The sequence below is a fragment of the Dermacentor andersoni genome, chromosome 4 (genome assembly GCF_023375885.2).
Source record: "Dermacentor andersoni chromosome 4, qqDerAnde1_hic_scaffold, whole genome shotgun sequence".
Lineage (NCBI taxonomy): Eukaryota > Metazoa > Arthropoda > Arachnida > Ixodida > Ixodidae > Dermacentor > Dermacentor andersoni.
Window position 1 is genome coordinate 83,214,872 of NC_092817.1, and position 24,274 is coordinate 83,239,145.

Here is a 24,274-nt window from a genome sequence, read left to right on the forward strand (position 1 = left end):
ATGGTCTTATTTACGAGACCATAACCACGTATTAGCGTCTGACCTTACAGAGTTACGAGCGAAGGATTTGGGTCGAACAAATGGGGAAAAAAATTAATGTGCACGAAAAAAGAAAGTCAGTCGACGCAGAGGCAATCGAAACTCCCGAGACGACGCGTCGCGAGCTGACACGCCGACGACGGCGCACAGCTGCGCGTCCACTGCCGCACATAATCAATCGTACGCACCACCACCACCCCCACGCCACCTGTTCGGAGTGCGTATGAAAATGTCACTTAACGTTAATGACTTCGCGCACACCGTAGATCTATCAGAGGCCGAGAAAAACTCTGGCCAGATTTTTCAGTCGCTGTTAATGTATATTGCACAAGAGAAAAAGCGTAATAACGCAGCGGAGAAACGGAATGGAACACCGGCCGCTGCATTTGTAATACAGTGATCGTGGCACGCCACTCGAAAACCCGGAGCGTTTCACCCTTTTTTTTACCTTCGATGCAGTCGTCGTCACCGGCCAGCGGTCGGAGCGCGAAGGGGCGTAGACACTTCCAGCGATCGCCAACGAGCAGTTCGCTGCCGTTGCGGTGGAGGGCGGCCAGCGACGGCTCAACGTAGCTCTCCTTGCGTTCGACAGTGGCCATGGCTATTAGCGCCTCCGGAAACCTCCCCCCCTCCGCTCGCCCGACGCGCGAGCACCCCGGGGCCGGCTCGCCGAGACGCGCGCACTGAATCACTGGCGCGCGTGACGCGTAGTGCGGGCCAGCGCCAACAGCTGACCCCCACGACGACGACGACGAGGAGGTGCGTGCCGCGGCCGCCCCTATCGGCGCCGCTGCATCCACGCTTATCGAGACGCCCCAACGCGAACGAACAGGCCGGCCGGCAGGCGCGAACACGGAGGCGCCGGCGAGAATGCAAATCGGCCGCCCTCCGCGGCAGCAATAATAAAGCACGCGTCGCCGAGGGCCACATTCTCTGGGAATGAAATCGAACTCCGCTTCTCCGGAGAGGAGCACAGCCGACGACGCTGCGCGGCCAATTTCCTTCGCGGCGGCAGCGCTGTCAAGAGTGAATAAGTGAATCACCGGCGAAGCGGAAAGCTTCTCCCCAAGAAGCAACACCTGTCGGAGAGCAGCTTCGTCAGGGAAATGTAGACCTCCCCACGTGACAACAGTTGCACGTTACTCGTAGCTTCCAAAACAAGCTCCGCGTTATCGAATGTTGCAACGCTAGACGCTTGGCGACAAAGAAAAAAAATTTGACGACGCTTAGGCTTCGCCTTCAAGAGCGGAACGCGACAGCATTCCACGATCCCCGAGTGCTTCTCACGCACCCCGGCAACTGCAGCTTCGATAGTAATCTAAAGAAAGTAAAGACGCTTGAACCGTGATGTTTACCGGGAAACGCTGGCGGTGAACGCTATGCACGAAGGCGAGCTTTGTGGCTTTTTTTTTCTTTCTTTCTTTTTTGATGGTGTGCAAGCAACCATGGGGGGCCGCGCCGCTCCTACTACGACAGACCTCAAACGGTAGCTGAAAGACGATATCGCGTTACAAGGGGGTCTGTGCTTGAGTTACCGCGTCAGGATTTTCTTCTCGTATAATCAAATTACAAAACGACGCTATCGTGTCTGTAGGTTGCGTGCAAGTCGTACTTAACGATTTTTCTACGTATTTTACCCTGAGGAATTCAATAAGTTGAGTTAATTTCCCTGCGCCACATGGAGAGCCTGCGTGGTTTTTTTCTTTTTTTTTTTTTTTCCCGAGGCGACGTTTGACGCCGCCCGCCGACACCGTATCTTCTGCGACACGAGGCCCTTAAAAACGCTGTCGCGATAAAATGGTAGCGAGTTACAGAAACAACGCTCTTCTAATGCCAAATGAAACAAACATGCGAGTCCAAGAGCCGCGAGTGAATGACGCACGCTGGGTCGAACTGCCGTCGCCCGACTTTCGCAAAGCAACCACTGACAGTCTCCCCTCATACAACAAGCGTAAAAAACCTCGAAATTATCGAACCGCGCGGTATTTCCGAAGAATGGAAGCCCATTCGTCCCTTTCGTTGCCGCCCTGTCAAGAGCGCAACTCACTGAGACAAGCTACAAACTACGAACAACAAAAACAGTTTAGAAAGACGTAGGTGTGGGATGACGGTTGGAGTAAGCACGCGATGACGCGCCAGCTGCGTGAACCTCGCTATCCTCGCGTGTTATAGTTGTTCCAGACGTTTGCGTTAATGATAATTATAAGCTCGGGAGAAATGCCACTACATTCCGCTGCATGCACTGCCGAATAAAGCAAGAAATAATTTCAGAGAAGCGCTGAACCTCGTCCTAATTGGAAGGCTAAGTGTTGGATATTTGCATGTGATTGCAGCAATGCGGCTACATTTCCTTTATGTTCACTAATTATTTTCTCGTTATACATTGGCTACGCGTTTGCACTGTACAGTTCATTGTTGTATTCTGCCTCAGCCCCGCGTCCCTATGCTACTTGTGAAGTGAGTACTGTGAAATGAAAGTTACAAGTGCCTGTGTCGCTGCGTGGGCATCAAGGTAAAAAAAAGAAGCATCCTTTGTATACACGTGCAAAAACTTGAAGCGCAACTGTTTGATTAGGCAGAACAGACATTTGCCCACTGGATCACAGTGTGGTTCGAAATTTACGTTTTACATAGAGGCAGTTTCGCTGGCCCCTTGGCTTTCTCTCTCTCTGTCTGTCTGTCTGTCTGTCTGTGTGTGCGTGTGCGTGTGTGTGTGGAAACCCGTGCAGCAGTCTTCGGGTGAAAAAAAAATTGAGCCAAATTTAAGACACGACTTCAGACGGAGGATTGTTGACAGCCATTCAATCCTCGTACCAGCGAACCTTTGTTCTTATTTCTCCTCAGTTCACCTCCTCCTCTGTCACGAAGGCATAGAACTCTACGTCATTCTATTCTTCGCCGTGCTGGAAAGTCAATTTAAGTGATAACACGGGCGCAGCGGGCTTCTGTAGCCATTAACTACATGCGTGTAAGGATCGGCACGAAATGGAACCGGAATAGATATGCCCTGACCAACCTGCCCAATAACGTGGGCAACTTGAGCTGCCCAAGATGCCAGTGACGGGGAATCCCTGCTCATTTTCTTGTGCATTTACTCTTCCAACGAAGGTTCTCGTCATTCTGCAGTAATAGGCTACGGCAAACAAGGTTGACGTCGCCCTTGTAAGAGTTGGGGTCAGGCATGAAATAAGTGGTAGATGGCCCATGCCGTCGTCCGACTCATCCACGCTAAGGACGTTGTTCAAGGAAGGGACTTGTTCTCATCGGGAACGAGGAATACGGAATTTATGTCCAATATTTACCTGAAGACAGGAGATACATTTCCTCAGTCTAGCAAGACTGAAAAGTGAAGCACCCACAGCAGCCGTAAACGGCTGCTTAAAAACCCTCTGTCCTCCCTAGATCCCTAGGTGAGGGAAAACTGCCGTTCAACCTTCGTCCAATGGGTCGTAGTTGACCCGCCTTTGAGGGGGAGGGTTTACACACTCACTTCCGCACTTTGGTTTCACTGAACACACTGAGGTGAGCGGGTCCTCGTAAACATGGGTTGCCACGCTTGATCCCAGCAGGCGCCTATTGATTCCAGAGCTGACTTCTCAGATAGCCGCCGCGACTGTCAGTAGAGTGTGACGAATTCTGAGGCCCGTGAGAAAGCACCGCAAAACACCCTTTTCCAGCAGTTCTCTTCCTCCAAGTAGACCGTGAAGGCGACAGCGAATCAACAATACTCGGTCCGCCGAACGTGGTTAGACTCGTTGACGCCGCTGGCTGTCCGCAGGAGGCGCATTGTTGGTCTCCCAAACGACTCGTCGCAGTGGGCTGGGAAAGGTTTGCAGGTCAATACCCCCGCAAGCCGATCGCAACACCCTCCTCCCGCAAGAAATAAAAACGAGAACTCAATCGCCGAGCTCTATGTATGTATGTGTGTATGTATTTATGTATGTGTGTGCGCGTGCGTGCGTGCGCGCGCGCGCGCGTGTGTGTGCGTGTGCGTGTGTGCGTGCGTGCGTGCGTGCGTGCGTGCGTGCGCGTGTATGCATGTATGCACAAATCTGCAGACGAAAACCTGCTTATCAGTCAGTGCTCGCGCTCTGCTTTACATTATTTATTTTTTTTTTTTTTTTGCCGACGTCGGCGTGAGCACGGCTTCCAAAGCCCGTCACAGCCGTTTATCAGCCGCTGATTGGAAAACGGCACAGTTCGCGCATGCTTTTCGTAGGTACGAAAGGCACTGTTTCCGCGCTAACGCCACCGCGATGAAGCGACGAGCAAGTCGCTGCAATTTCAAGATCACGCATGAGGCAGTATAGTCTACACGGACCGAGAACAGGGCGGTGTCCGTCGGCATAGAACCGACACGCGCCACATCTGTGCAAACCTATTCGCACGGCGTTCTTGCTACCCCGCAATCGTAAGGAAATCAGCGCTGCTGAAAAAGAATTACCATCAAGGGACCGTTTCGCTCACGATCGTCCGACCATCGTAATCACGTCGGAGTACCTCTTTACAGCTGACCGCTCACGCCGCGCCGAAAACGATGAGAACAGAATCGTTACATTATACCTTGGTCCAGTGGTGTTCGGATTTTTTTTTTTTCAAAGGGAAACTGCGTAGTTAGGAACACGTACAGTTATCTTTGTGCTTTGTGAACTTCGCCATTACATCGCTGTCACTTCTTTGGGTGAAAACGCTGAAAACGTGTTATGGTGACACTTCTTTTTTACAACACTATATATAGTACAACCTCATCGACTCACGGAATAAAGAAACCTGCCATGGGCCATTATTATCGCGAAGAAAGAAAATACGAGCTTCAAACGGTTTCGGCGAAATCTCAGTGGAAGCAGAACGATATACGTATTAACCGAAACGAGAATGCGTATAGCGCGCATTTCGCTAGGAGAATTCCGTGCGCATTATTTCATGGTCCAGAAGCAGAGCAGTAAACATGCGCCCGGGTTCAACACTTCGATACTGAAACCGCAATCGGATGAATTTCAATCGACACCCCCCGCAAGGCATTTGCATGTACGAATGTCGAGAGCTATACGGCAAGCCGCTTGAGATAAACGGACACAATAGGCGCACTGATAGGTGAAAGGCGTGACAGCGACGATAGCGACAGGTTCAGGACAGGTCTCTATATAGCGCGGGAGCTCACACTTGTCTGCTCAATGAGTTTAGGGCACCCATCAACGCGCCCTAAAAGCGATGACCTTCGGAATGATAAATGACTATTGCGCGTATCTACACGCGCAATATATTATCTTTCCGAGATATCGGTCGAACAACGCATCGGAAGATAGCTCAGACCTCCTACAACGTTGTAATTGGACGTATGTGAATGGATGACCGGTGAAATAAATCTTGATGCAACTCTTGCAAATAACCAAACAATAAAAAAAGAACGAAAGTGAAATTTCGTAAGCCAGGGACTTGAGTCCTCAGATGGAGTCAGTTCAGGCATTCGTATAATGCGGGATGCAAAACTGGAGAGAAAATTCGAAGTTACTGAGAATTACAAGAAAACGACGAAATAAAAATAAAACACGCTAACGAAACGTTTAACATTATACGACATTGCAACAATAAGAGCTCCAAGACACCGACATTGCGTCACCGACTTTGAGGTCAGTGAAAGAACCTATATAGTACGAGGAAAAGGTCCAGCCAGGCCGTACACCACACCCACGAATATATGCCTTCTATGGCGCGGTTTCACACATTGCTTGACAGCTTGGACAAGCACGTTTGCAGAAAACAGAGACAAGAATCGAATGAATGAAACTAGGCACCTTATGTAAATAACGGAAATCTCACCTGTCGAGCAAGTTCAGTTCGACAAATAGCTATATATAGCGAGGGTTAGGTGATTCATCGTGCACCATGACAGTCAGAATAGGTGACTGCATGGCGTCCTATATTTACTTCAACTATCATATAATGTACCTTCACTCTTAAATATAAATATTAAAACAGTAATATTGCCTTTACTCGGAGAGAGACGCGAATATTGTTTTATACGGGCATATAACTACGTAATTGGCGCTATCGTATAACAACGGAACACTTAATAAGTCTAAATCCTTCTATAGGCTACACGCTATAGTTTCCTGGAAACATGCGACTTTTTTCTTCCTGTGCGCAGACTGTTCTGCTGCCTGGAAGCGCTTTCAGGCACTTTGCAAGCAGTTTGCAAATGCTTTTCAGCCGAAAGACCACCAAGAAATCAGAAACAAAACACGTATTAAAACGGAAAACACGTATTAAAACGGAAGGGTGAATCGTTGCAGCACAGATCGCAGCGCAGGAATAACAGAACATTCCACTTCTGAAACAAATGATGATCATCTGAGTAATAACACTGGCGAAAGAGCTAGAGAAAGCAGACAATTAGCAAGCAAGCTTCGGGCAACTAAAACTCAAAAGAAAGAGGCTATACAGAGTGTCTTCTGTAAGCATGCAGCTTCGTATACAGAGCAACGGTGGCGACTGGTGGCGGACGCTGTACGAGTATCCGCGTCGAAACATACGGCTGCATGTAACCTCGCTATACGAGCGTGAGCGTATAAGTGATATGCTCTTTGGCCACACCTGGCCCTTGCGCCATTAAACATCATATATTCATTCATTGCTATACGACCAGTTATATGTGCAACACATTTAGCCTCGATCGTTTACAAATAGAAAAAAGAAAATATTCCAAGCGTAGCCGCTCAGGCGAGTCGGTACTGCATGATTAAATCATTCCCTGTCTATTCCGCTTGTCCTCGCTCATTGTGCGATATATACCTGCACCGATCATGATGTATTTTTGTGCAGCGCTCACAAGTGGACGATAGACGAAGAAGGTACGCACAGGGCAGGCGTTCCAGACGTTTATTCTGGAAAATATGAAGATAGAAAGCAATCTCCATATACCTTAAAACACGCGACGAAATCCCCGAAACGTTGCTGCCTTCTGGGCACATTACCAAATGCAAAGCGCATCAGCGGCACCTATCTTACGGTGCCCCACGAACTGATCTAATATTCAAATTTTTTGTCCCACAGCAGAATAGGCGGTTGACGGACACAACCACCCCTTTTAATGCGATAGCGTTAAGGGCCCCGTGTCACAGAAAATCCGACGTCGGCGTCCAGCGTCGGACGTCGTTTCGGCAAAACGAATTTCGAACCACGCATACCCAGGCCTTCCAAGTGGTGCAAGGACGTTACTGAACTAATTGAACTTCTTGAACTAATTGAACTGGAAGCGTGAGAAGCAGTCAGAGATATTTGAATGCTATCGCGTTCTAAGCCTAGGCGTCTTCCAAATTTTTCTTCTGATGTGAAAGGCTTCTTCGATTATATGGAAAACGCATCATGAACGTCTACCAACCCATTCAGTTTTTTCGCCTAAACCGGATCTACAGAAGATCTGAAGATAGTTGATAACATGACAGCTGAGATGAGCACCGGACATAAACTGTTGTGACACACCGTAAAACAAACCAACGAACAATAAAACGAGCGTGCGAAGAGAAACTGCCTCTTGCACGATAGCGTGCAAAGCAGGCGATGTATCACGTACGCGAGTCGAAGACATAGAAAGGCACTTGGACAAAAGCGCGTCGGTTAGGGCAGCGTAACGCTACATACCTTCAAGATTAAAGGGATACGCTAGGAACATTGAAAAAAAAAAAGAAAGAATACGTAAGAGACGCATCGCCACTATAGCACCGCCGTGTATCGAGGCAACGCGGTCTACATACATAGCGGGCCCGCGAGCCTGTACGGGTACGCATCTCGCTGCTTGCACATGAGCGGCACCACCGCGCCGACAGTTCGCGTGCCCGTTAAATTCCTTCGCGCCCGTTTAAAATCGCCGGCTACGTGAGCGCACCGCTGCAGCTGGTGTCGGCGCCATCGCGCTGGTGCCTCGCTGCGCGCCGTCGGTGTGCTTCTTTCAGCGGCGGCGGCGGGAGCAGCAGCAGCGCGTTAGCGGCGGCGCCTCCCGCGCCGGGCCCGACGACGGCGACCGCGGAGGAGCATGCGAACGAAGAGCGCTCCTCGTCGCCGGCCAAGGAGGTGCAGCTCGTGCCGCCGTGCACACGCAGGCCGGGGCAGGAGTCGCCCCTCGACGACGACCCGTCCCCGCTGCGCGGTCCCTCGTGGTGCATCAGTGACGGCGACGACGCGCGGCGGCGTCCAGCGGGGCGCCCCGGCACAGGGCCGGCCCCGCTGCGTGGTGTCGGGCTGCCAGACTCGCCGCGCAGCGCCTCCTCCTCTTCCTCATCCCGATGACCGCGCCGATGTGCCCTGCTGGCTGCCGCACTCCTGCCAAACCTTCTTCTTCCTCGGCACACTCTATAGAGCACACCCAATACATCCGGTGCGGTTAATCCCTCTCGTGGGTACAAGCCACCGTTTTGAGACATGTGCGACCTATACCATTCGTGGGTATGAGCCACGTCTGGAGGCAATCGTGCACGGGTTGCCGCGCGGCATAAAGTGCTTTTTTTTTTTTCACGCGTGCGCAAACTCTAGAAGTGCACTGTGACAACTTTCAGTCCACGACAAACAGCATCGTATAGTCTTATAAGGCGCAGACACTTGCATTTCAATTTGCTTGACCGACAGAAGTGATATCGAATTATGGGTCGCACAGATATCTCCCCGTTTTACGACTTATAAAGCACCTCACAGCAGTTACTCGCTTTGGTGAGACAGGACATCTTTCAAGGTTGCCCGTCCGTGTCCCAGCCCGGCTAAGCCCTTTTTCTCTCGCAGCCTTCTTGCGGCCTTTGTCCCTGGACTACTCCGTGCCCCGGACACAGCTGCAGCAGATTCGGAAGCAATGCTTTGGGCACTTCACAGGGTCTTCGGGTGCTGCGCCCCGGGCCCAAATTGATTTCCTCAGAAATGAGATCGCTTCCACATTTAATGATGACGACAACGACGACCTTAATTTCTTTGGCACAGAAAGTCGCGAAAACGGGCATGTCGCGACACATTTCGTTGTAACTGTGGTATATATAATTGAGGGCTGGATTGTCACCGCGTGACCGCAGATTATTGCGCGTAAATCAGGTGTTAGTGCACCATACGTATTGTGTAAAATTGCATTCTGTATAATTTATAAGCGTTTGAGCTTTGTTCTATGCGTATTACGATCTAAGGAAAGTTCGCGGTTACAAGCGCGGCGCTGCCATCGCGGCTACAAGTGGAACGGCTGAAACCGCGTGGCGTATATAGTTCACTGCATGGAGGCGCACATGGCGCAGTTTAGCACGCTAGTTCGTAATGGATGGCAAGTTCTGATCGCGCATTCGAACTAAAATTATCCGCTACAGTCTGCTCAGGTTTTCAAGAGACGACATGCTTCCGGACGGCAAATATGCAGAACTGCAGACCACGTGTAAAAGTACAGTTCACTGCAATGAAAATGTCGTTTCGCGTTCGAAAGCTTTGTTTGGAATGACTAAAAAAAAAAGAAATATATTAACCTGGATCGATTTGCGTACGACCAATGCAGTTCGACAGGAAACCACGAAAACACGTAGGTATATTATTGCAGAAATAATTCAACAGTTAAGGAAGCACAAACATTACCAGCTTAACTACATGATAAGCAAACAATTATTTTTCTTGCAGGCAGGGCCGAACTGGTCGTCACGCTTCCTACCGGCGTACAGTCGTTATCGCGTTCGCCTGCTATCACAATTTCCAGCATAGGAGTTTATAAGCACGACGACTTCCCAACGAAAAGGTCTGATAAAAGAATGTTCCACGACGTTTTCCACGTTGCCCAATGTCTAGGAATTCTGGACATTGCCCCTTCTGCCATCTGTCGAGCTTCACCGCAGTGCACTAGCGCCCCGAAGCGGGCAGCATTTAAAAAAAAGGGGGGAAGAATATTTCAAACGATGGGCCTAAATTCAACAACTTTCGGTTAGCAACGTCGAGAGGGTACTCTCTTATTAAGACGTACGCATTTATGGCACTTAGTTGCGACTTCCCTGCTGCGTTATATATAGCAGCATTTTGGTCAGGATTAAAACAAGGGCGTCGCCTTCGACACAGAAAGCTGCAAGGCGGCATTCTTCTAAAACAGGGGCATCTATTCATACCTCCTAGCGTAAACTTCACCGCACTCCCAGCACTTCACATGACTCACGCGCGAAAATCAAAATATATAGGCGCCATTTATTAAGCAGACGTCAAGCTTTCACCTGATACTGAAAGGATGTGATGGTTTGCGAAAGCTAAACTGATTAATGAAATACATATAAGTTCCTTAACGCTTTCTCCTGCGGCTCGGTTCAACGCAGTTCCCAGAACACACGAGCCAGAGTGGGCGCGGCCAACTTGAATTTAAAAAGAAAAGAAAAAAGGCAACGTCTCGCGCTCACGTTTTTAACCGACACCAATTATCGGACAGAAGCAGCGCGCGGACCATATACCACGTGAAAAAGAGTTAATTAACCTAGAAGGGGGCGCCAGCACTCATTAGCTGCAAATGCCACGGAAAGAAAGCCGGAGTCGGGTGAGGGGAGGAAGGAGGAGAGGTGAGCGGCGCTACGAAGACATCAACGGCCTGTAATTCACCTGCGGGGGCCCCCCTAACTAACCCGAGCTTGCAACACTCGGGCACAATCCCGCACGCAACGGGGCCGCAACGCCGCGACGGCAACAGACAAGTGGCCATGCTACGAGCACTCCACGACACGGTGAAGTATGGCTTTCGCCATAAAGCACGGGCAGCAATGGGGTCGAGCTGCTGCCCTGTGTACGATGTGTGTGTGTGCGGGGAGGAGGCAGCGTTCATGCTCCTGTCGTGCGCCGCCGTTTACAAGCAGGCCTACACGAGTACGCTACATACAGCTGCTATACTTGAGCGACACAGTGAGGAGAATCGTATACAAACGCAATGAAAAAAAAAAAAAGAAAAGAAGGAAACACCCATATAGGGCAGTGAGAGATCTGCTATTGTAGATGTACCTGTATGCAGAATGGGCATGTCTCTTCTAAATTTGGCTATCAGCAAAGTAGACTAGATCGGTTTGGACTAAAGGGCCCTTCTGTAAAAATAAGCTCGAATAGCGCCGTGACGTGCTTGGACACACCCGAAAACACGGGGAATTTTACCAATGAGCGCAATTAAAGTATGTCACGTTCAAACATTACGCTAAGCGTTCTTTTCCTTTATTCAAAGATTGATGGAATAACCGGTCGTCAGCGTTGATGGCAACGGTATATTTCGACATAACCAATTACGGTACAACGACGCCTGGATTGCACGCGTCGTTTTCAAGAGAGTTACGGAAGGGATCAAACTACTGCTCCAGTAAAGGCGCAACGACATCTGATTGCATGCGAAATTATTACTAACGAATGCGCGAATACGCAACGAACTACAGCTTCGTGAATTAAAATATCTCGAATTCTATAGTCGATAACACCACTACATGTAGCGAGTGGAGAACTTTTCAAGCTGTCACGCCCACATCCTCCTATTATAAGCCGAACCGCGGTCAGACTGACAAGCACATCTCACAGTCTGTGATCCTTTTGCCAGCATCCAAGTGCGTTGTAATTCAGTGTTCATTGGGCGAGTTCATTTACGGACAAGCGAACTCAAGGCGTCTTTCACCAGTCGACACTTCGTGCGGCTGATTTGCGTTCAGAAACGAGCAATAGTAAGTAGTAATTGGTTCTTTATTTCACTTAAAATGACGGAAAGCAAGACAATTACTGTACACCGAGCTGTAACGATCTACAGCTACATCTTCCGATACCCGAAAGGCGGTCAATATCGGCGGCGGGGTTTAGACGAAAGGGCGGGAGCTTAAGAAAGGGACAGCGAGAGCGAATACACTAGGAAACTACTTAAACACTGCAGAACCAGGTAAAACCAACCAACTAACTAATTAACTGACTAACTAAAATTAATTAATTAATTAATAGAAAGGCGACTGTGTAAACTTGAAAATGACATAAGTTCGCTTGTTGTGTCACCCAAGTGTTCGCACACCCAGTCCCGCGCACCGGCACGAAATTCCACGCTGTGCCCGCAATGCGAGCTCCCCAGAGACACAATGAACAATGCGCTGCGCCACGGTCGGCGCTTCTATAGCACAGCGCGATTAGCAACCGAGACATTGCGTCATGTGCGATCTTCCTAGAACCTTGGGCAGGAATACAGGCTCTCAACAGAGTTCCTCTCAACGCGTGTCGGTCAACACTTGCGGATGCGTGAAAGTGCTTACAGCTGCTGAATAATAATAATACAAAAACGGCCATAACCAGTAGCAAACTTGCTACGATTTAAAACAAGATGCAATCGAATCCCCCCGATGTGACGTCACGTTAGAAGTAGGGTTGTGCGTCTGTATCTAGAGACAGTTGCAACGGACGACTCTCGCTCGCACGCACACCGCCTGGCTAACGAAGTGTATACAAAATCACACTCGGTGAATGACGAAGCTTGATTTCCTTTTTTTTCGTCTGCGACTCAACAGAGCGTGACTACACATGGTACGACGAGAGAGACGAGAGAGAAAAGCGGTCCGACCAAAATGAAAAATACCTCGCCTTCTACAAAGTAGCCTTTCTTTTTTTATTCGCAAATGTATCGCGCTGCGGCACACGTCAAATTCATGAGCCACGCACACTCGGTCATTGTAGCAAGCAAACGCCCGACAGAGGAGCTGCAGCGTTACAATAGAATCGCTGGCGAAAAACCAGATCGAAAGCGCTCATAAATGCGCAAAAAACGAAAGAGGCAACGGGAAGCTCAAGGACTAGTTATGCGCATCAATCATTATTCTGTACTTTCTTTAGTATTTTTCTACGCTAAACTAAATATCGAACGACAAGTTCAACCTTTAGAAACACGATCGCAACAAGTCCGCGCTTCTCCTGGTTTTTACACGGGGTTAAACGAACACAGTAGAGGACTGTTATTATTTGTTTTGAACACATATACACAGTTTACAGGACAGGGAAAGCGACGAGCAGGCGCACCTGATTAAATAAAGAACAGTCGCATAAAACGGAGCTACAATACTCTTGCTATACGTTCCGGTAAAAGCGAACGTGGAGGCAGCTGGCTCCACGTTCGAATCCCTACGCTACAGCTCCCGCGATACCACGCGGACTGTGACCGGGAATGGCCACTCGCTGACGCAATACATCAAGAAATCGCATTAAAAAAGAAAGATACGTCGCAGCTGTCATAAGCTCTCAATGCGAAAAAAAAAAAGCCCGATACGTTGTGCAGAATATAACGCACACACGGAAACAAAAGGCGTACTGGAAAGAGCTCGGGAATATGACATTGGCGCTACGCACGCGCGATCACTTGAGAGACGGAAGAAGGCACAATGCTCAGCTGCGATTTACTCTATTAATAAGTTATCCTCGCCGAACAAGAGCCGACAGAGCGCAATCTACCTGTCCAGTTGACGTATTGCCTTCGCGTTCCTGTTGAAGAGTGCGTTGGCTTCTTTCCTGCGGAGGCCTCAAAATAAAGAGTCCCAAATTTCTAGAGCCCCTGTCGGCTGGCGACGTATAACGTGTCAGCTGGGACCTTCCGTAACTCTACTATATACGGCAGAGGACAGCGTGTATACATCATATTCGAGCGTGCACTTGAATTGTGTCGCACCCCCCCCCCCCCCCCCGACGCGCGCACAGACATACGCGAGAAAGGCGTGCGGCAACGCTATCTACCGCAAGCACGCCGAAGGCTGGCGCACAGGTGTTGCATTCTATAGAGGGCTTAGCCTCGAAAGCCGCGCCAGGTGTTGTCCGACCGCGCGCGCGGAAGGTCGGCGCTTGCCTTTCTCCGCCAGACCTCCCCGGTTATGGGCGCTGCTTACGAAGCTATGCATTCACCCGGGATCCCTTACATAATGTTAAGTGTTTTTCCGAACGTGAAAGAAGCCCGCAAATACGCGCAAAAGTGCCGCTAGACTGGCCGCTCGAGCCACTTTTTGCGTGTATTTGCGGGCTTCTTTCACGTTCGGAAAAAACACTTTTACGTAGCACGTATTGAGCAACAGAAAGCTGTATCGGGAGTTTTTCATCTTGCTCTACAATTTTCTCACTGACATTTTTCATCTAATCCTAATATTTGAGAAGTTCATTAATTGGTTAAGAATAATTATCCAATTAGGCGGAATGCACAAGATAATCTGAGTATCGCCAAACGACGGCAAACAACATTACCTTGGTTGTGTCCAGCTACATGACATTTGAATATTTTTAAAGCGCTGCTAAACGTACGTGGGACACTATACATAGCATATAGATTCGCACTTACAGATCTCGAAGTTGCCCTGTTACGACAACCCTAACTCCGCTCCTTCTTCCTCCTCCTTCTTTCCCAGTCCTCTCTGTCTCTCTCTTCAATCGATCAATGGTCCTCGATCAGAGTACACAATATGGTAGGCGTTGGCGAATGCACCGCTTACTTAAAGAGCGCGCAAGCACATGCAGGGTGCAAGCTAAAGGCGCTCGAAACGTTAACTGAATGCACAACCAACAGATCCCGGCTAGGCGGCGTCTTCAACTAATTTGGTACACTGCACTATACTCTAGTACTGCATAGCTTTGTCTCTCAGAGCGGCGTATGAGATCCATCCGACTGAATGTACGGCAGCTGCAACAGCGGCAAATGGTGCGCCGTTCTTTATCAACGTGGTTCGCGTTAATTTTTCGCGCTGCGCGAATAAATATAGAACGAGACAGAAACAAGGAGCTGTATTTCGTAACGGTCTTTTCTTTTTTTTTTTCATTTTCTAACCTTTTCGCCCTCGGATGCGACTCTGACACCACCACGTCAACGATGTCGACGTTATCGTTAGCATCGGCGACTCTGCGCGACGAGAATAACGGAAAATGAAACAGAACGTCACAAAGGGGGCCCGTATCTCGCAACCATTCCGTTTCGCTTTTTCATTCTCTGCGCCTTTCTTCACTGGCTCGAACACCGCCGTAGCATTGTTATCCCCGTGATCAGCAACACGGCACGAGGAACGACAAGATGCGGACAAAACAATAAGCAGACCGCCATAAAAAATACAGTCCCTATATACTTTCGCATTTCGCCATCTGCAGCCATTGACAGGGCTGCCTCGGCTATTGGATCGACTGCTTCGTCTGAATGAAAGTGCAAAGAGAACCGACGTTCGCCGTTGACTTCTCCACAAGCGGGAGTGGCTGATTTATGAGAGAGAGAGAGAGAGAGAGAGCAAGAAAAAAACTGAACGATGAGTGTAGCGGATTCCATCAGCAAAAAACGTCGACACGCTCGTTCTATCGTAATATTCCCGACTTTTACGTTCTTGCATTCATAAATTTACGTTCATCAAACGAGTTCTTCACTGCCAGGTTATTTGCTGCATACAGCCGCGTTCAGTGTGAGCTGCAAGTTGCAACACGATGTCCGTGTTTGTACGGGCTCCACGACTGCACGGCGGCAGCGACATACGAAAATTTCGTTTGATGAAAACAAGCAATTGGAACGGCGTTTAGTTTTCCAACATTTAGTACGTCGGTGCCTCAGTACACAGCCCAGAGGCCACTTCGAACACGGGCACCGCATTGCAACTCGTACCGAACGCAACGGTGCATTCTTCGATGTAGCCTTCGTGAAAGTTTTGAATCTGGTGCGTGCACGTATGCAGGCGAAGCGACGACGTGGACCCGGGACTGGGCCTTCTCGACAATCACGCGGCATATCGGAGAGGAACTTTAATTCCGCTCTTGCAAGCACGAACACCTGAACTTGAGCTTGTTGCAACAACTTCGTGGCCGGCGACAGAGGGCCAAAGAAAGAAAAAGCGCGACACGGAACAAGAAACAGGACACAGCGCTGAAATCAACAAAGGCCGTTGACTACCACTACTTCGGCTCTGAGGAGGAGTAAATTTTATTTAAGAGAAAGGAGGAGAGGTCGGCCTGGAGAGCGCGTCTCTAGCCTGCTACTCCTCAGCGCGGAAAGAGAATGTGGGAAATACAGGGAAAGGGAGGTGTTCGGCTCTGAAACTTCTGGCGCAGGCTGCTAGAGCTTCCACTCAAGCTTTAAAATTTTAGCGAGGGGATATTATTTTGCAACAGCCGAAAAAAATGCAAAAATAAATAATGCAAAAAAAAGACGAAAAAATTTGAAGAGGGCACGACACAGGCAGCTGCTCAGCGTCTACGCCGTGCGAAAATGCCTACACGAAAAAAAAAAAAAAAGCCGACAAACTAACTCCCAGCCTCGAACTATATTCGTTCTACCCGCTGTAGCATATAGAGCATTTTGTCTATTTTAGCTGTACCGAATTTTTAAAAACCACCTGTGGCAGATAGCATAATTCTAACCGTTCACCTAAATTACTCGACGAGGCGGCCATTACTTCTACGGGAAATAAAAATACTTAACAATTAACATAATTACGCTAATTATTTTAAATTATCTTACGGCGCATTTCTTAATCCACGAATTGTAGCTATACCGAGTTCACAAGGCATATCCACTTGGAACGATATCTCAGGACCACATCAGTTTCGAGATATTAATTTCCGAAGTGTCCGACGAAATGCATTAGTGTTCCGGTTATACTTTTGTGCTCCATTTGCATAAACAGCGTTTTCTTTAAAAATGTAACGTGTCGACTTGAGTTCCTTGTCTTCAACATGCAACTAGCACGTGCCAACTCGAGTTCCACAGGGACGACTCCCCGTTGCTGTCGTAAATGCAGGTGGGCTTATGTGGGTACGTTGCAACTGCTGGCGGTACATTCACATGGTTCCATGGATAGATACAACACTGCGCATGCCCCCCTCCCCCCCCCCCCCGCCGCGGGAGCTCAGTGGCTACTATGGCGGCCGCATTTGCATGTGCGCAAAAAAAAAAAAGGCTCCTATACTAGGTGCACGTTAGGGAACCCCAGGTGGTCGTAATTCATCCGAAGTCCTCCGACGCATCTCATAGTTCGACGGCTGCTCTGCGACGTTAAAACTCACGAATTAATCATCTATCTGCCTATCGAACACGCTATGTCGCAGATATGTAGCAAAAAACGAAACTTCCTCCCTGAAAATTTAGAAGGCTGCTCAATAAAAAAAAAAGAACTTTTCAGGCAGTGCAGCGGCGGTGCATGCGAACGCAGATGCTACGTTGTGTACGAGACTGCACGAGAGAAGAGGAGCGGCTTTTACCGATTCTGCTTGGAAACGGGGAAAGCCCCAGAGCCCGGCGAAGTTCAACGCACGACGAAGGACGTATAGCGCGACAACGAATGGCTGTCCGTGTCTCCGGCATGCAGTGCGACAGGAAGCCTCGGAAAAGTGCGGATTCTGCGGAAAGGCGCATTGAACGACCAGGACGAACGCTTGAGACGGTTGCACGAGCGAAAGTCACCTTGGAAGAAAGCGATACGCGACAGTAAATTACAAGGCAGGGGTGAGCGCGAACATTCAACATTTCGAACGGAACAGTCCCTTGCTATTCGATTCGAAACTTCAATATATTCGAAGTCGCCAAATCTTTGGCGAAAGCGACACCGATGTTAAGTTTAAGCCCTTCCGAACGATTCTGACGCAGGAAAACCGCTATCGCTGCTCAAATGCATCAATTCTTGAAACAATGCACGGAGGAGACGACTTCTGCGCAATTGCATCCAGTCGTCAGATAGGCATGTCTCGCATTATATATATATATATATATATATATATATATATATATATATATATATATATATATATATATATATATATATATGCAGCCGGCGAATTCGTCTTGATTTAGGCAACTCAGTTGAACTACACGGCCAGTCTCATCCCGTTAGGATTCCTTTAAAACGATGTGCGGTGCTATATACTATTACACGTAGCGCTCCATCAACGAGCATGACCCTGCAGTGTACTTACGTGCATTTGGTGACGTGATATTTTCGTTTCATTACATGTCATTGTGAGGATTCCTAGAGATACGGTTGTCAATCCGTATTTTTCTCACTTTCAAGCCCAGACATTCAGTTGGTAACGGCATTCCATATGTACCAAATAACGTAAAGTAAGTATACCGTACAATACGATGGGCAAAACGAGAACAAGGTGACAGTGGGAGCCAACGTTTCGACAAGTGGACTTGTTTTGCATATATGCTTTCCTCGTCCCAGTACATATATATATACATATATATATATATATATATATATATATATATATATATATATATATATATATATATATATATATATATATAGTCATATCATAAGAAGCCAACAAGCACTGACACCAAGGACAACGTAGGGGAAATTACTTGTGTTTCATTTATTAAAGGGACACTAAATCGAAACAATAAATCAGTTCAGACTAATGAAGCATTATTTGAGAACCCTGCAGGCAGTCATTTCAAAACAATAGTTTGATTATTAGATGAGAAAATGAAGGTCCAAGTATCAGTATTTGAATTTCGCGCCGAAACCCCAGCGCCGGTACGTCAGCGTAACGTCAGGGATTCCAAAGTATGTTTTCGCATTTGGGCCGCGTTGGCTGAATAAAGGTTCCCGAGACTTACCATGTTTCGTCTTTGGTTCCTTTAGAACACAATGTAGTCAATCTGTACCGCTATATAAAATTAGTAGGCCCTAGAAGGTGCCATCAAAATCCATGACGTCACAGCCCCCAGGTGCGGGAACTTAAGTAGGCGTCGCCACCCGTATTTCGTTCTTGCGCTTTTTCTGGCTTACCAAACGTCTTATCGTTGTAAGAGTGGTGTTTTTGGTGTTGTAGAACGGTAATTTACTGATGCAGAAGAAATAATTTTTCACTTTAGTGTCCCTTTAAGCACACGTAATGTCCCCTATGTTGTCCTTGGTGTCAGTGTTGGCTTCTTATATGACTATTAAAAATCGGGCACTTCGGTTAACCCCCTTGCTTCTCGTTATATATATATATATATATATATATATATATATATATAGAGAGAGAGAGAGAGAGAGAGAGAGAGAGAGAGTTCCCCTAAAGGGGATAGGGGGTAAGGCTAAAGCCCCTTAAACTTCGTAAAGTAGCGACACTCTCCTCCTCTGCCTTCAATCCTCCTCGTTTCTCCTCTCTTTCACGCTTCCTCCTCGACCGTGGCGCCGCCTACGCTGCTCGAGCGTAGCAACGGCGCCAACATGCGCTCCTCGCCACTCCCGTAGACGCTTCTCGAGCAAAAATGGCGCTGATGCACGGCCCTAGGGCCCACGTGATGCTATTAGGCCAATAGTAACGCGACGTCGGCCTCGGCCAGAGCGCGCGAGGAGGACGCGGCATTCTTCAAAGCATGGCACTACTTTACGAAGTTTAAGGGGCTTTAGGTAAGGCGGGTGGGTGCCACAACGAGCGAAGGTGTGTCAGCGGCGAGAGTGTAGAATTGCGAATAAAGGAGTGCTGTGCACAAGGCCGGTGAAGCTGAAGAATGCCATATCTTTAATTAGACCACTACACAGGGAGACGCCGTAGTGGAGGCTTCCGGGGGTCTCTTCTCCAACGTGCAGCTAAAGCCAACACATGAGCGTTTTTTGCATTTGGTGTCCTTCGAAATACGGCCGCCGAGGCCGGGAATTGAAACCGCGACTTTGTGCTCTCTGCAGCAGAACGCCATAGCCGCTGAGCCCCCGCGGTGGGCCAAAGGTCTCCAATAATGAGCGGATCACATTAAATTAATAGTAACAAAAAAAGGAGAAACAAAATGACAACAGACAAATTTCACGGGACCTCCCCTACAAGGGAACTCACAGGCATGGAGGAAAGAAGAAGTTGACCTTTATGTTTGTAATTGACCCCCTACGATAATGCCCAACCCGGGCGCTGTAGGTATTTGTAATAAATAAATAAATAAAAAGAAGAAAAAAATCCCTGCTCACAGGACCTAATCCTGCACGCCGCTGTCTCGAGACTCAACAACGATACACACCCGTGGGCACGTGGCGCCCCCTCTGTGTCGCCTCCCAAGTCACCGAGAGAGCCCGCCGTTACAGCTCCCAGATGGTCGAGCCAGACAGAGCTCTAAGCGCAGGGTTGCGGAGCGGCGCCGACATGTACATGATGTACCTCGACTAGCGAGTCACGAGGATCGTGCGCCGGTGACGCGTGTGCGCTCCTCTGCTCGCGGGCGATGCCTGTCTGCTATCCTACGAACAGCACGGGGTATGGACGGTTACATCGTACTATAGTACGCTATAGTACGGTGTCATGCAGGAAAGCCTTTCGTATACTTAACGGCTAGCTCCCACGTTGACAGTTCATCTGGCGTCAACCGAATCTCGACGCAGGCATCGCGTCGTCCGACACCGGCGAGCAGCTGCGATTGTTACTGCCGCCGAAAGACCTCGTGCTGACATTTTTAACGCGCTTGAACGCCTGCTATACTACATGCGCATATACGCGCGACCTTTAGCCAAATGGCACAATAATTATATATTTTTCATGGGAGTCAAAAGTACAGAAAGGGCGCAGGATGCATGGCCCGAATTGAGCGCGCCCGCAGCAAGTCTACGGCGATTGGAAACTGGTGCCAAATTCGGGTAAGTGGGCAAGGAAGCTTCGCTTAAACAAGAACCGCTGATGCAGTGAAAATCTGAACACAAAAAAAATCCTACCTGGGAAGTGAAAGCAGAGAAATATATGCACTGAGAAGAAAGACGGAAGACAAAAAAGCCCAAGCCGCCTGTCTTGTAGATTGCTCCGTACATCACCTTCACTGCATCACTTCATGCTATGCAGTGAAGACAGTGCTACTATGCCAAATTTCTCCCTCCGCCTTCTTTACCGCCGTACATTTCATTTATTCAGCGCTACAATCTTTTTCCACGTTCAAGACAGTTATAGCCAATTATGAAAGCAGCACGGGGCGATGAAAATGTAGTTCGTATTTCCGAAACACCTCAAACGTGCTCGACAGTGTAGTTGTTCTTCCTACTAAATAAAGAAATTAAACGAAAGCCCTCCACAGAGGATGAGTATGAAAGGCTTCAAAACGTGCCGATGTGAAGCCTTAGCGCGCATGATCTGTGGGATCTGCTGAACGATATGAAAAGTTAATTCTTCTAAATAATCAAGCGAATTTCATATGATCGAAAAACCTCATTTTAAACGTCTAACGTGATATGAAAGTCGTGAAATGAGGTCCTTTTTCATATCAAAACGACGATCTTCTTTTTTTTTTTTCGTTGACGTAGCACTACGGACCGTTAAATCAAGACGGCTCCGACGGCAATAAAACAGTACAACATATTTCCAGATTACGATTCTCAAACTCGAAGTATAATAACGGGCCACATCCCTCCCTCCCCTTTTGGGAAGTTGGTTACGGCCGAGCTACGCAAGCTCGATGTGCTTTGATACCAGGTGGCCCAGACGAGAGCCACTTATGTGCAGTCTCGAGTAATAAGGTAATCGTTGTAGTTAATTCTAGTGCAGCAATCCTGGTTTTATAAAGCCCAAACAGCATTATAGACATTAAGCATTAAGAAAAAAAATTGAAATGTTATTTCCCTTACAGATTACAGTAACTAATTAGTCATTGTTTTTCTGAGTTATTCATAGGCGATGCTTCGCTCCAGCTCTTCAAGCACGGTACTACGGGCTTCGCGTCAAATTTTCCGCCCACTAAATCGGAATTTCGAGGTATCCAACTTAGCGTCACGAAAAATGGGTTTCACAAGTACGACGATACGCATCGCGTGCCTTGTGGCGTGCAGCAGCGCCTCCGAGACTGGCGACGCGCAGTGCAGTGACATCTCGGAGACCGTGCGCACAACCGATGAGATATTCAGATGAAGCCGAGAAGCGGCGCGACGTGTCTGGGGAGCAGCAGCAGTGGTGGCAGGTCCACGAGACGAATAATAAATGAATACGACGGACATCGGCACCAATTATTTCCCGGTCAATTAACCCAAAAATGTGACGCGTATATCAGCGAGATTACCTTTTCAATTAAGATTGAAATATTTAAAAAAAATGGTTATTTCGCGTTCGTAACTAACTGAACACATAAACAGACAGTAATTCGAGACACTAGCACTGCGCAAACATTTACGGCAAGCGCATTTCACTAACGTCCGTTGTACGCAACGCTCCAGCGAAGGGGACGAATATGTTAAGTTAGCACAACTCAGAGGCACGTCAAGGGACTGGTCTCGAAGAACACTACGCAGCAGAAAAAAAGGGCGATCAACACCCTGTCCAGTACTGTTTTATTAGCCTATTTTATTAACCGAAACTAAGGCTCGTAACTTGGCTGCCACACCACTGACCCTGGATAAACGAAACTCGCTCGACCGGAAGTGGTGGAGGAAAGGAACGTGAGCGTCTTTGCTACATGGTCCCAATGGACGCAATGAATGCATACTTCGGTCAGAGAAAGAGAGAGCCGTTGGTCGCGGGATCGAATCCCGGTCACGGCGGCCACATTTCGATGGGGGCAAAATGCGAAAACACCCGTGTAGTTATATTTAGGTGCACGTTAAGGAACCCCAGGTGGTCGAAATTTCCGGAGTCCCCCACTACGGCGTGCTTCATAATCAGGTAGTGGTTTTAGTACTTAAAACCCCATAATTTATAGGGAGAGAGCGGTTCTCAAGTCAATCGGAGCTGGTAGCGAAACTGCTATACGGCCCTCGCCGGCTGTTAGGCCCCGCGTACGAAACAGCTGCAGTTCGACAATCGCGTTGGAATGCCTTGCGCTGAAGGCTGATGGAAAATTCCCTACGTCAGACGATTGCGTCCCGATTTTATATCAACGACTCATCCGCGGCTGCCAGCTTAGCTCAGGTTATAAGTGGTCAGAGCGAAACTGTTGGGCACAATGACACGACTGCAAAGCGCTCATGCTGGGTATACGTTAACGTCATCAAAGGGATTAATCGCGCGCTACTTACGACAACCGATCGAGATCCAGAAGAAAAGTAGTGTGTTGTGACATGACCTAGCAGGACATTTGTGATCTAGTGTGCTCTACATACCGAACTAATATAGGCGAACGTTGGAATCGTGACTCTGCAGCAATAATTCCCAACTCGACGGCTCTGCAGAATTACCGAGCGACTCTTCGCTTACGCACAAAATAGGCCGCGAAATATTAAAGCCCGATCAAATTCTTTAACAGAATATTATAAATTGGCACCACCATAAAACCAACAACGCTCGACGTTTTGGGCATAAAGGTCGAACGTTGAGATTTTCGCCGCGTCCTTTATTTAGGCACATATACTTTCCGATCCACGTCATACTTTATTTCTTCCGAGTTGCATTTGAGCGCGGCCATTATTGGCTCGCAAACAACGCACAAAACATGGTTCGCAGCTGAGAGATAAGCTCAGTAACCATCGCGCCTAGCGAAATCGGTTAACAAGGGCACAGCCGGCATTGAACGGCTGATAAGGGCAAAGCACCGACAGAATAGAAAAGGGGGGTGGGGGTAGTGGGGGCGCGCAACTGGAGCGACGCGCGTTCCGGGTTAGACGGCTCCGCCCCGCAGTTGACAGGGCGAGATTACACGCCGGCTGTTGCGGAGCTGCGCTGTCCGTACCATGCCAAGTCCTGCGTTCTCCTGTCAATGCAGCAGCGTGTGTACACGGCATGCAGTGACAGTCACATGAGTTCTGCGGCGACCTGCGGAGAGGCGCGTGATGGGAACGGCGGAGGTCCTGGACCTCTTACCACAGAGTCGTACGTGTTGCACCGCTGTATACATCCAGACGTCCGCACAATATATTCCCTTACCTGGAGCGCTCGAGCACTGCCCTTCGAGATGAGCGACGCGATATGGTTTAGTGGCTGCTAGGTTCGAAAGAGTAATTGCAATCAACGGTTACCACCTGGACGTAACTGTGCGTAAGTCGCACGGTTTTCAACTCGGTGTCTTGAACTATAGTAGCTAAATTGGTGTTAAACTTATTTGGTTGCAGGCGGTGTTCTGGGGCTCTGGGCAAGAGTATGGACGTCTGTGCGTATACTACAGTATACCGTGCAGGAAACGTGCTGGGATTGGAGGCCCTGCCAACCTCGCCAGTGTCTTATGCCAACGTCACCTTTGAAAAATAAAACTTCGTTTCAATTTCAAATGACTGCAGCACAGCTCGACAGAGACATCTCTGTTTCGCGTACCTAGTCTTTCTCTGTCATCTGTAGTCTCTGTAATGAGTTACGCTGGCTGAAACGGTTAACATCGATTATCGGAGGGTTCTATAACCGCGTTAATTTATCT

At 48.5% G+C, this 24,274-nt stretch overlaps 1 protein-coding gene across 6 annotated transcripts in view; it reads right to left on the minus strand.

Annotated features, from left to right (window-relative positions):
* ClC-c (chloride channel protein 3) overlaps positions 1-24,274 on the minus strand; it is a 79,710-nt gene that overhangs the window by 31,167 nt on the left and 24,269 nt on the right. The window contains exon 1 of one of the 6 annotated variants that reach the window (XM_055073972.1): positions 7,925-8,474. The exons of 4 other annotated variants lie outside the window; for them this stretch is intronic. In XM_055073972.1, coding sequence (XP_054929947.1) covers positions 7,925-8,459 — 535 coding nt within the window. In that variant the 5' untranslated portion in view covers positions 8,460-8,474. Of the gene's footprint in view, positions 1-487; positions 746-7,924; positions 8,475-24,274 lie in introns of those variants that run through there. One more of the 6 variants, XM_050183338.3, reaches the window with a different exon arrangement.